General features: G+C 40.4%; 1 protein-coding gene across 1 annotated transcript in view; it reads right to left on the reverse strand.

The window, feature by feature from the left end:
- LOC113069860 (ski oncogene-like) overlaps nt 1-12,357 on the reverse strand; it is a 61,962-nt gene extending 49,605 nt beyond the window's left edge. The window contains exon 1 of the mRNA XM_026242935.1: nt 11,018-12,357. Within this exon, the coding sequence (XP_026098720.1) occupies nt 11,018-11,929 (912 nt within the window). The 5' untranslated portion in view covers nt 11,930-12,357. The remainder of the gene's footprint in view (nt 1-11,017) is intronic.
- Between the last annotated feature and the right edge of the window lie 818 nt (nt 12,358-13,175).

Genomic DNA, 13,175 nt, shown 5'->3' on the forward strand with positions numbered 1-13,175 from the left:
TCTCCTGACAGCACACATAAGTCCACAAGACATATGAATGAAGTCAATTTTCGAGCGAAAACCTTCCTGTGGAGATGTTACGTGAATGTTTACGCAACATTGATATGATTCAAAATATAAATACAGCTGCTCTTTTTATGTTTTTATGTAAATATGATGCTTAAAACACTGTGCAATATTGTCTAAATGAATAATTTCACAGACATCTTGCCGACGTATGCGTGTCTACTGGTTCTTTACGTTGCGTTTCTCTCCCTACACTAGATGCTACATCTTAACACATTAAACAATTCTAGCCTTACGGTTTGTTCTAGTATTGACACCAGCACACGATAAGCACACACTGCAGTTACATCATCTGCCACTAGGGTTGCACAATTAATCAAATTTCTAATCAAGATTACTATTATGGATGCCACAATTGCGTAATTGTTTAAAACTGTTTTTCTACGTTATCTTAAATGTTTTTCCATAGTTTTAGTTTTATTATAACATTATAACACCATAAATTCATATTTTTTACTTTTTTATAATTTAAAGAAGAAACCAATCAGATGTTTATTTGACATTTGAGGCTTAATACTATAGAAAAGGCACTAAAGGCTTTTCATTTAGAGTGTTTTCAGCTTGTTTATTTTCATATAAAAATATGGCATGCAGTTGCATCAAACAATGATATAAACATCATTCAATGTAAATTGTGATAATCATAATTAATAATCGCAATTACAATTTCAATGGATTATTAAAACATTACAGTTATCGTTATAGTTATCAATCTTAATGTGAATCTTCCTTCAGGTTGGAGAAAATCGGAAAATGAAGCATGGCTTGTGAAGACCACATCCAAGACAATAGTCTCAGGCCTGGGCTTTGTGTTCTAGTCTTAGTCCTGTTCCTGAGCCCTGGCTGATTCTTTTTAAATGTTTGCAGGACAAAAGGAGCCCAGTCGAACCTCGGGATGAAAGGTGGCTCTCCATCACCCCAAACACAAAACCCCTCTTGTGACAACGAGTGTCCCTTGACATTCTGCACCTTCCCTTTATTTAACATTCACCATGACACACTCACACATGCACAAAATGAGACAAAAAGGTCCTGATTTTCCTCCTGATGAAATTCAAACACGCAGGAGACCTTAATGGTGGTGCCTTGCTGTGTTTCAGACCGCAGCTCTGTGGTTGTTCATTTAGATGAGGTGTGAGCGCAGACCTTTGTGTGGTTAGAATGACACACCAGCAACGCACACATAAGCACACACTTGCCCTCTGCCCCAGTTGTATGGCCTTTAATCTTTTATTTCTTGGCCTGTGGCCTGTAAAAGGTCAACTTTGCAACATGATTACTGTGTGTTCTGTGGTCAGGGTTTCACCTGAGTGATGTCTTAGTGGAACCTAACTTAGATGCTACACACCGTGTTTCCAACAAAGAAAATGTGGATTGGGGTTTAAAAACTGCACTTTATCACAAAGTTTTCCAAACAAGAACAACTCGATCAAAAAAAAAGTGAAGTGAAACAAAGCAAGATGGTACAAAACTGTGCAATAATTGCAAAACAAGGCTGCCAATGCCAGACCTCTCTGATATGTTTCTAACAAAGGAAAAAGTGGTTTTGGGCTGACGTGAAATTAAATGAGGAGGTACCAAATTGTGAAACGTTCCTTGTATTACAACCAACAAAGCTACATTTGAAACACTCAATGTTTTCAATGCGTTATTTTCATGTTATCTACAAATATAGTGTGTTAATTGATTGCCGAGTTATATTTCTTATCACTTCTTATTCATGGTTATATAAAGACGCTTGAATATAAAAATGTGCCATGTTTTTGCAGGCAGGTTATGTAGGCTAGTGATTTGTCATTGTTCTGCTTGCAAGTCAATGGAAACACTGGCTGTGCCACCATCACCATTTAGATAGAAAAGGGTGAATGTGTAAAAGTTCTGATTCAATGATGAAGCATTTGGTGGGTGTCAGACAGATGGAGTTATGAATGTATTTACCTCTTTACGCACATTGATGCAGAACTGTACGGTTGATGTAATCCATACCCTGCTGCTGGTCTGGAACAGACATCAGAACAGCAGTCACGATAGCAAACCCATCATCTGTCTCTCCTTCTCTCTACTCTGTAGATGTAGCCAAGAGCCCAGACAGCAGCGTTTCATGCTACCCTGCGATTTCATTTTCAGCAAGCATAACTAGAGGGTTTGAGTTGCATTTTTCTAGCCGTGTTCTGTAATAGTATGTCTGTCTACTCATTTCAATGTCAAAATTACACATTATGAAGTAGGTTCCTTCTGTGAGGGGCACACTTCAAAGAACGGCAGTTATACAAGTCTGACTAACCAAACCAAATTATGGTGCATCTCAAACCAGTGCCACTGGGTCCAGACAAGTGCTTCATTTAGAACGGGGTGAGGAAGGATGTCGTATGTCTATTTCTTTCTTTCAGATGCTGAGCCTACAAGGCTTTACATGCCTGTAAAAAGTCTTTGAGAAATTGCATGGTACACGTGCATATGCTAAATGACAGACAGTCAAAGTAAAGAATGAATATTAAAAAAAATTATAATAAATGAATGAATAAAATTCTATACACACCACATAATACCATGTTACAAAATACTACCAAATAATACATGCTACAGCTGTATTTTACAAAAGTACTTTAGCTATTGGATGCAGAATTTTAGATAGCTGCTATGGGGCAGTGTGACTCCAAAAATATCTTATTTTTTTCATAGTCATTCAGTTTGAGGAAGTGTCGCTGTCTCTCAGTGTGCGCGTGTAAGTCACGCTGCCTCTGTCAGACAGCCATCTGTCCGATGGGAGCTAAATGGAGGCATCCGATTGGTCAGTGTGTATGAATAGAGAGGGGTTTGATGGGAAGGGTCATGAATCGCACTGCTCTTAGACACACAAACACACACTGCCAGCTAAAGGCTGACTCACTCTTTCCCATAAAGACAATAGGGCTCAGCTGACATAGCAGAAAATCCCCTTGCACACGCCAAAAAACACCTGTTTTGCTCAGCGATTTTCAATCACAGTGGCAGTCAAAAGAACTGTGCTACAAATTTCAGACAGAAATTTCATATAGGATGCATTATGCGTGAAAAGAAGTAGCCAATCAGAATAGAGTATTCCAACTATACAGCTGGAAATCCCACATAAATTTGAGTTGAGTTATTATTGGTTAATATCATTTGTCCCCACCCACACGGGATTGGCTACATCAGCAGAAAACTAAAATAATTTCAGACTCATAAAGAATAAAATCAAGATAAATGTCAAATTTGATGTCATGTTGACTTTAAAAAAATATTGTGCTTAAAAAATTGTAATGTTAAATTACAAATGGAAGGTGATCCATTGCGGCGATTAATTTTTCAAAGCTAAACTCATTCAGGAAAATGTGTTTTGTTCTATTCGTGCTTAACTGTCATTAATAATGAATATCTACAGCTCCATGAATGAATGAATGCAAAAAAATGTAAGTGGGAATGAAAGAGGTTTTATTTATTTAAAACAGAGTGCATGACGCAGAAATAAACTGCCAGAGAGAACACTGGATCCAGTTCCTTTTCTTTCCTACTTGTTTAGTTAATTCCATGACTTGGACTTGTTATTCTGGTGTGACTAGGACACAGGAGCAGCTCATAACCGTCTGTCTGACATTAAATGTTCACAATGTCTTTCAATAAATCAACCATTTACCTCACACCTTACGCACTAGCACATCCAATCTCGCATTATTGACAATCACAGTATCCGAGGAAACCCCCGAAACGCATCTATTTTCCCACCCCTCCTCCTCGTTAATGCCAGACACAGAAAAAGCTCCCTCCTCCATCCCACACTCATCCGTCTGCCAAACCCCCATCACATCTCCCTCCACCTCCCCCGACTGCTTCTATCAGGCAGGTATAAGAATGCTTTCCTAAAAGGCCAGCCAATACAAACACACGGAGAGAAAGACAGGACTGACTGATGTGCGGGGGCTGGGTGGAAGGAGTGTGAAAAGAGAGGATGCCCCGTGATGAACCTCTCTCTTTTATCTGTGTTTATCTCCATCTGACATTAATGAGATTTTAGCTACTGCATCCCGGGGCGGGGGAGGAGGGGGGGATAGCCTAGGAGGCTTATGGCATATGTGTGAGAGAGAGAGAGTGTGATATAATGTCACAACACAGCTTAAGCTATGACGAGGGGAAATTATGTAAGAGGAAACAATTATCCAATATGTACAGTCTTGTTTTTGATTGCTATATAACTGAAATCCAAACATTTCTACATTCACTAAGAAGCTCTGTAACTGTGTGGGCAGTAAAGGCAGTGAGGTTGGCTCTCTTCAGTTACAACATACTAACTACATTAATACTTCATAACTGACTAATTTGGAATGTAATAGACTTGGAAGGCTATATATAATAGGAAACACAGATGTTGTACTGACATTTTGATATATATATATAAAAAACATATTTTTAAGTTTTATTTAAAGCTGGATTTTACTAAAATGAGTTAATAATGAAAGGAATCTAAATTATTAGACTATATTAGGGTATTTATTAAAAATTATTATTATTATTATTATTATGCTATTTACAAAGACAGCTGCGTTCTGGAACAAAGTGAAAGAGTATAGCAGAACATATTTAATATTTAATTCGATGTGAATTAAAATGAGGCTTTTTGGGATCGAAGTACAGACTGGTCACAGTGTTCAACTACTAAGTACAGGGACGTCAATGAATCAAATGACAAAACATTGGAGCTTGCCAATATAAAACATTTCCAGTGGAAAAGAATGGGTTGTGAAATGTGAAAACATTCTGAACGAAGTGTACCTACCGTCCCTTTACAGCCTCAAACTGATTCGTTTGCAACAGAGCACCTAGTGTGAATGAAGTCTATTACATAAGTACATTTGATCTCTCAGGCATATTTTGGAGTCATTGATGGAAAAACAGTGAAAGTCATACTTCCAGCTGAGGTTGCTAAATAGCATTGAACGGCAAAGCTGAATAAGAGCCATTGTGATTTGAAAATCCGGCTCGAGAGGTGGAAAACTGATAAAATTAGCAATGTGGCAAATAAGCAAAGTGTAAATTTTTAAACATGAACTGAACTGTTAATGTTAAAATATATATATATAATGAATTGACTTGAATTTGCATTCTGTTAGAGCCACAAAAGCAATTAAGGTTTGAATTGTTCCAGGGAGATTTTTGTGTCTTATCTCTAAAACAAAGTCACATATTTTCTCTCTTTGCTTGGCTAATCACAGTTATGATCCATCAGTTCTGGGCTTGTCAGTGACGGACTATTTGAAAAATCTTAATTAGCACCTAAAGCAGTCTCTTTAGAACACTCAGCTGCTGCTCACTCCTGAAAAAAAAATCCTGTCGAATTTAATAACCACCCAGGACTACACATGAGAGGTTGCAGGATCAGTGGGAAGAATAAGTTTTGTTATGAAAGCAACAGATTACTGTGTTTTTTTCGCCGAGTTTCATACTGAGTAAAACTGTTCGGGTTTCTCGCCTGGCACTCTTGCGCAACAATAAAAATGACCCTTGCAGATATCCAAACAAAAGCCTGTTCATATCAGTAACCGGCTGAACAACACAGGGTCCGTTTCTCTGCCTTGCAGGTCTTTGACCTCACCAGTCCAAGTTCTGGAACATACTTATGAAGACTTTAACCTGTGAGGTCTCAGAACAGCCGTTTGGCTCAGTTCTCAGACGGATCCTCTGGTTTATATCGTCGGCAGCTGCAGGACTATCCATGCCTGTGGAGCTCCTCGCATTCTGAAGGGGAGGCAGAGAAATGCGCAAATGCAGCTTTTTGTGCTGCGCCCATTGATATGCATACCAGGGGCCAGCTGCTGCTGAGCTGTGTCCAGTTGAGCCATCCTCTGTGTGTATGTGTGTGTGGTTTAAGAGCGATATGCCTGGCGAATGAGACGGGACATACCTAATATCCCCTTAGGGAACTGACTTCCTCTCCCAAAGCTCTTGCACCCTCTCAGTTCTCCATCAGATATCCCAGAATTCTTAGAGGCACTTGGAGGTGGGGGGGTGCAGTTGGAAAGATGCCACGCGTTCTCTCTCCGAAATAAAAATCACAAGTCAGCCGAACCGAATGTGGAGGACGGAAGAAAGAGAATGAACACGCAAGGTGTTCATCAAAAGCGCTTTCAAGGGCGTGATTAAGACTAAATTACTTAGCTATGTTTCTAAAGAACGAACAATTAACTGAGAAAACTAAATCAAAGGCTGAGTGCGGTTAAATTCGGCTTTAATGACTGCATGATTAGAGAGGTTTACTACCCACTTCCAGCACCTGGGGGGAATTAAAGATCGAGAGAGAGCGAGAGAGAGAAAAAACACTTGATTGTGGAAGAGACGATAAGTCAGCAGGGAAGGAGTTCTGATACAGAGTGGGTGTGCCGACAGACACGCAGCGAAAGCGAAAGAGAGAGTGAGAGGGCATGCTTCATTCATGCCCATTCATACTCCCATTTGCATAATCAGTCTCTCACCGCACTTTGGGAGTGGTGGTCCTGGAATGTGGCTGTCGCAACTCTCCCTTCCCGTCACTGAGCTGCGGTTTTCCTGCACTGGCGGCAAGAACGCCCCGTTTGCCAAAACTCTCTGAATAACCCCTGATAAAACGCCTCCACATTTAACAGGAAACTCAGAGGGGGAAATCAAATGCATGACTAAGTGGGAAATGCTCATGATATGGGCTTTCTCGTGCTTACGGTCCTGAAAAAATGAAAATGCTAACTATTCTGTCAAGCAAATCTTTCACTGTGAAAACACAATTATTATAGGGTTATACATTTGAAATTAATTTAGAACCAATAATTAAAATATCTAGCACATATTTACATTGACCAGCAATTTAAAAATAGCGGAGACGAAATGCAAAAACGCATTCTGTGTGAAGTCTATTTTAGGAAGATAGAAAAGGCTGATTGTAAAATAGATTTTTGTGGTTTATATGTCAACAATAGGCTTATGTTCAATATAACGGAAATAAAACAAACAACGTATTAAAAGTGACCTTAATTTTGGCGTTTTCTTATTAAATATTGATAATTTGTGATTAATTTGATTTACATTTATGCATTTAGCAGATGCTTTGGATAAAAGTGACTTACAGTGCATTCAGGCTATACTTTTTTTTTTACCAGTATGTGTATTCTCTGGGAATTAAACAGACAACCTTTTGCGCTGCTAATGCAATGCTCTACCACTGAGCAACAGGAATAACTTTATTCATCAGTGTGTCATGTAAAAAATCATTTTTAATCTGTTGAAGACTCAAAATGTTGAGTCTAGTTAAAGGAATTTACTCACTTTCTACACTTCTTTTACAATTTCTTACGTTATTTCGTCTTTATTCCACTCAATCATTCAGCTCCACCCCTGACAATTACGTCCAGACATTTTTATCAGTATATAAGTAATCATGATGAAGCCAACTCAACACCTAAGCTTACACTTTGAACCCGTACACTACAGTTCAGCGAACTCGAGTCTTGTTTACCAAGCGGCGAAACTCTTTTGAACACTCTGAACGAGACACTATTTTTTCCCCCCACAGAATATTAAAAGACCTGAGACAGCTTGACAGAACATAATGGCTAGGTACATTTTACGCTTAATTATGAGTGCGTGTCTGAGCGAGGGACACAGAACATCCTGTATTTCTGTGTCTTCCGGCTGCTGACTGAAAGCACCAGACAGACACACACTTACAAACACTTACACACACACACATGTCGAGGGAGGTTGAGCAACTACACAGTCTGTGACCTTCCCTCAGCAAGCAGCAGAGAAAGAGGAAGTTCCTTCACCCCACCCAAAGACAGAGAGAGTGAGAGAGAGACTGCCAGACTACTTTTCACTGATGAGGAACAATAAGATCTGTAAATAACTCAGCAAAAAATAAAACAGCGTCGTCACAATCACACAGAATATGCCTCCCAGACAGCAACACAGCATATATAGGCAAAACATTCTGTCAAGATTCAAGATTTTTATTCGTCACATACAAAATTATATATAGCATATATAACCAGCAGTGAAATGTGAGTAAACTGTCACTGTCACATCAAATGCAAATTAAAAAAAATTATCACGGTTTCCAAAAAAAGGTTAAGCTGCACAATAATATCTTTTAAATGTATAATAATAAGAAATATTTCTAATGCACCTAATCAGCATTTAAAATAATTTCTGAATGATTATGTGACACTGCAGACTGGAGTAATGGCTGCTAAATATTTAACAATGCCATCACAGGAATAAATAGCATTTTACAATATATTAAAATAGAAAAAAGTTATTTGAAATTGTAAAAATATTTCACTATATTACCTGATTAAAAATAATAATAATAATTAGCATGAGAGACATCTAAAAAATAAAAATTTCTCACCCCACTGACAATTTCAGGCAAATTAAATTGTGTGGAAGCCATTATGCAGTCATTAATATCAAATCGCCAACTCTTCCTGGCGAAGGAGTGACCAGGCGGGCGAATGTAAAAATACACAGTATCTCCCTCTCTCTAGATGGATGTACAGATGTATACCACTTCCGTTTCCAGACGGTTTGAGAGTGTTCCCTCTTGTGTCTGGTGAGAGGCAGGAAAGCTCTTGAGAGGAATAAAAGCCTCCCTTTGGGGGGTCTGATAATGTGATAATGCAGAGAGCTCCGGGACATTTTGGTCTCACTTGAGACAGAGGGAAACAGCTCGATGTTAACGAGGCGACGTCATTCACCATAAGGGCCCATTCAGTCGACAAACCACTTATGACACACATCATCGGTGCAAAAGAGACGGAAAACTGCAAATGTGTGTAAACACACTGAAGCGCACGACTAAGTTTACATTCTCTCGATTTATTCATACAAGGAAAGTAAGTGGGTGAGAGCTGGTGTTTGGAGGAGGTGGTGGAGGGCTGATCACAGAGAGATGGGAGGGAGGAGATGTTGGTGAATGCACCTCTTTGTTGGTTCATATTCCGTTTCCACCACAATACTCCAATCCCTGCATCATCAGGTCCATTCAGGGAAAACAGTTAATGCAAATGACCAGGCCTGCTCTTCACTGAATGTTTATGTGTGTGTGTATTGGAGGGGGGCACACTACTAAAAAACTTTTCCTCTAATCCTCTACCTCACAAACAGGACCCTGTCTGGAGCAAGAGTCAATCATTAGCGCCCCAAGGGTAAGAAGAGCCGCCACACATGTGAGTAACCCGAGACTGGAGACAATCCAAAGCAGATAAACATATAAAACAATCAGCCTGAGACTGCTTTATCGGATTATCCCTTCTAAAAATATCCCGAAATGAACTTTATGATGCATATTTAAGCAGTAAACTTGGTTGGAGTGCAGCTCGGAGAACTCGTTTTTCCCTCAGCAGTATTGTGATTAAACCCTGAATGGCCCGATCATTAAAAACACATCCACTGTCAAGTACCTGTGATAGCTAAATGACCCATTTTGGAATTACCATAACACGACACCATTGCCGTGGGACATGTGGAAGTCATTGCTGGGCTTGAGAGAGACAGATGGAGGAAAGAGATGATAAAAAAACAAGAACTAGACAGACAGAGAGATAGACAGAGAGAGAGAGCAAGAGAGAGATGAGGACTAAGTGCCCTGGCCTTTAATGGCTCTAAATGATTGTTTGTTTACACACTAAGCACTGTATCTACAGTAAAGGCCAATAGGACAGAGGTCATGGCACTGAGGGTTAGTTAATGGTCAATTAAATGCAGCATGTGCACAAGCAAAAGTCACTTAGAAATGCTATCTGTGATTTTTTGCATGGGTCTACTAGTCTCGAATTAAATATTTCATGGCATTAAATTTAGGCCACTGTGACGGCTACTCTATCTCAACGTCCGCCCACAGATTCTACAACTCACCCCTCTCCCGGATATCAGGTTGTAACATTTGGACTGGGAAACCAATATCATGATAGCTTCTGGAGTCTGAAGACTGGGTCACCCAAGAACTGACACTCTTGGCCCTTTTCCAAGCACTCATCTAAAGAGGGAAGCTGATGCTACTTGGAATATGCCAGCGCAAAACCTAAGACATACAAATGTCACCCTGGTGGTGTGGCTTTAAACATCTCGTCTGCCAACTTTAAGACTGTTGCTTCAATACCAGTAGAGGTGATTCATGGACATCGCCACAGTGCCCCAGAGCACTTAACCTCAGGTTGTGCCAAGGGGGCTGTCTCTATAAGACGTGCACTGTACGTCTGCCAAATACCTACTTACTGTTTAGTCTGAAGTTTGTGTCACCAAAGAACTGACACCCCTTGGCCTATCTCCAAGCATTGATCTGAACTCCAGATTCTGAAGACAACTTTAACGATATCTATTTTTATGCTTCTGATACTTATATTTGGATTACTTTAAGTGAGTGGAATATTTTCAATTTCACTAGTTCCTTACATCACTAGTTTCAGTTGCTTTTTTACTTGCAAGATGCAATTAGTCAGAATGTCTACAACACACTAGTGTAGGCTAAAATAGGATGTTACAACTAATTCTATGAAAAGTCACAGATAGCTAACTATTTCTAGAAAGCCAAAATTGATATGAATACATCATGAATAGTTAGTAAATCTGAAATTGGTGCCAGTAATGGGAAAACATAAGTTTGTATCTGAAGGAAAGATGCAAAATTGTTTGCCACTACCTAGAAGTATTATATTGCAATTATACTTAATACTTGGGATTAACATAGCCTAATTACAGAATATTTTTGTAATGAAAAGTTATAAATGAAATTGGAAAACATGGTTATTGGCTATACTAGGCAGCAACTAGCAACACCGAAACTAATTAGTGCTAAGAGATTAAACGACTTGTCATGGACATATAACACTTAACGTACACCAGAACAAAACTTAAACCGTTTATCCTGATGCAGCGCAAAATGTATTTAAAAAAAAAAGAACTAGCTCACCCGTGATGCTTTCCGCTTGTATTTATTGGCGAAGTCAAATTTCTCCTTCATGTCATCCAGGAGCTGCTCCAGACGCGCTTTCTCCTCTTTCCCCGTGTAATCCGGACTCAGGAGGACATACGCCCTCCAGTTGGCCGAGTCAAAGCCCCAATGGCAAGTCCTGTTCTCCAGCGATTTGTGACTGTGAACCACGAATTTCTGGGTCGGGTACATAAGTCTGCAGTCCATGCACTGGATGCAGGGAGCGTTGGGACTCGTGTAGAGCTCCGGGACCAGCAGCCCCTTACACTTCCCGAAGCACTCGTGATAGATCTTGAAGCTCTTCTCGGTGAGTTCCAGCTCGATGGAGCCGTACAGCTCCTTCTTGGAGTGCGGCGGGTACGTCCCCCCGTAGATGAGCGCGTTGCACAGGCGCTCCGAGTCTGTCTTGGTGATGAGTCCGCAGGAGGGCGCGGAGAACGGCAGGATGCCCATCACCTTCAGGATCTCCAGCTGGTCGGCGGTGCAGCGCGAGCAGTAGATGTGCAGGTCATCGCACACCGAGTTGATCTGCTGGAGCGAGAAATCCCGCAGCACCGTGTTAAGGATCTGCGGCAGGCACAGGCGCTTCTCGCCGCCCACTACGAAGCACGAGATAGTCTCGCCCTCCAGGACCGTCTCGCACCTCTCGGTGGAGCGGTCGGACGGGATGAAGAGCGGCCCGGGCATCACGGGAGGAGGCTGCATGGGGGGGAGGTGCAGCACAGGCTCCGGGACGTCTTTGCCGTCTTTTTTGAAGAGCAGGTCGTGTTGCCATCTGGCCGAGAAAGCGGCCGGTCCTCCGAGAGAGCTCATGGAGCTCAGGTGAAACTGTTTGAGAGTTTGTTGCAGTCCCGGGTGAGGCTGGAAACTCTGTCGCGCTACTGTTTCCATGTTTCAAGAATCGCGTTGTCGTTGAAACCGAGCGTCTGGAGAGAAATACGACTCAAAGGGTTCCGCGTCTCTAAATCCAAGTATGTGAAAAAACAAGCACAAGAAGGCAGATAGGGCTTCATCAAATCCCCACTCAGACGAAGGTTTCCACCGGCGTGTCTTCTTCCCCTGCAGCGGGCTTTCTCCTGTCCATATCCACGGACAGACGCGTACAGAAAAAAACTCAAGTTTAACACAAGCAAAAGCCAGCAATATGCAGTAAAACTATCCCACGGGGGAGCCGAACTTGTCCCACGTCAAATTCAGGAATCAAATAGACAACCCGCCAACTTTAAATCCGTATTTTCCCTTTGAGTAGAGATCGCTGCAGCCGGACGGCGCGTCTCCTCCGCTCCTCTGCCCCTGCAGTTCAGTATGACTGAGTCTCTCTCTCTCTCTCTCTCTCTCTCTCTCTCTCTCTCTCTCTCTCTCTCTCTCTCTCTCAGTGTTTGTGTGTGTCTGGCTCAGTCACTGAATCCCAGCCAAGAATGTGACTGACTCCGCAGGCTGTGGCTCTTCCAAGAAACAGCCTTCACCCCCCGATGCTGTATTTAAAATATCACTATTTATATTTGCTTGAACATTTTTATTATTATTATTACTTTTTGTTTAATGATGTCTTATTTTTAAACTTCATTCATAGAAATGTATCACATTACTCTATTGATTTTAATTTATTAACTGATTTATTAAATGTTACTGATTTAAATTAAATAACAGCATGATTGCCATCATTTAGAATACTGTCTCAAAATTTAAAAAAAAGGTAATAATATTGAATAAAACATTATATATATATATATATATATATATATATATATATATATATATATATATATATGTAATGCATACGTATTAGTTTTGCCATAGGTAGCCTATATTAAATTATCCATCATTATGGTATATATCAGCATCCTTGTTTCCATCCATTTTGTATTTCAATTCTTGCATTTCAGCTCATTTTTCTTCATCATAAATAAATATAAAACACATCGCAGGTTTTCACTGTGGCACCTCTTTTATTTTACCTAAAAAAGAAAGCTCCTGCAATTAAACCTTAAATAGCTTATAAAACTGTACATTTGTGCAATGAACATTTTAAATGAAAGTCACAGGGGGAGGAAGTAAGAACATTTTGTAGGCAGGCTGGGCAGTACGTTGAATCAGTGGGTTGATGGGTGGAGTCTGAAACAGACGCTCTAATTGA

The sequence above is a fragment of the Carassius auratus genome, unplaced genomic scaffold, assembly GCF_003368295.1.
Source record: "Carassius auratus strain Wakin unplaced genomic scaffold, ASM336829v1 scaf_tig00002576, whole genome shotgun sequence".
NCBI classification, from domain to species: Eukaryota; Metazoa; Chordata; class Actinopteri; order Cypriniformes; family Cyprinidae; genus Carassius; species Carassius auratus.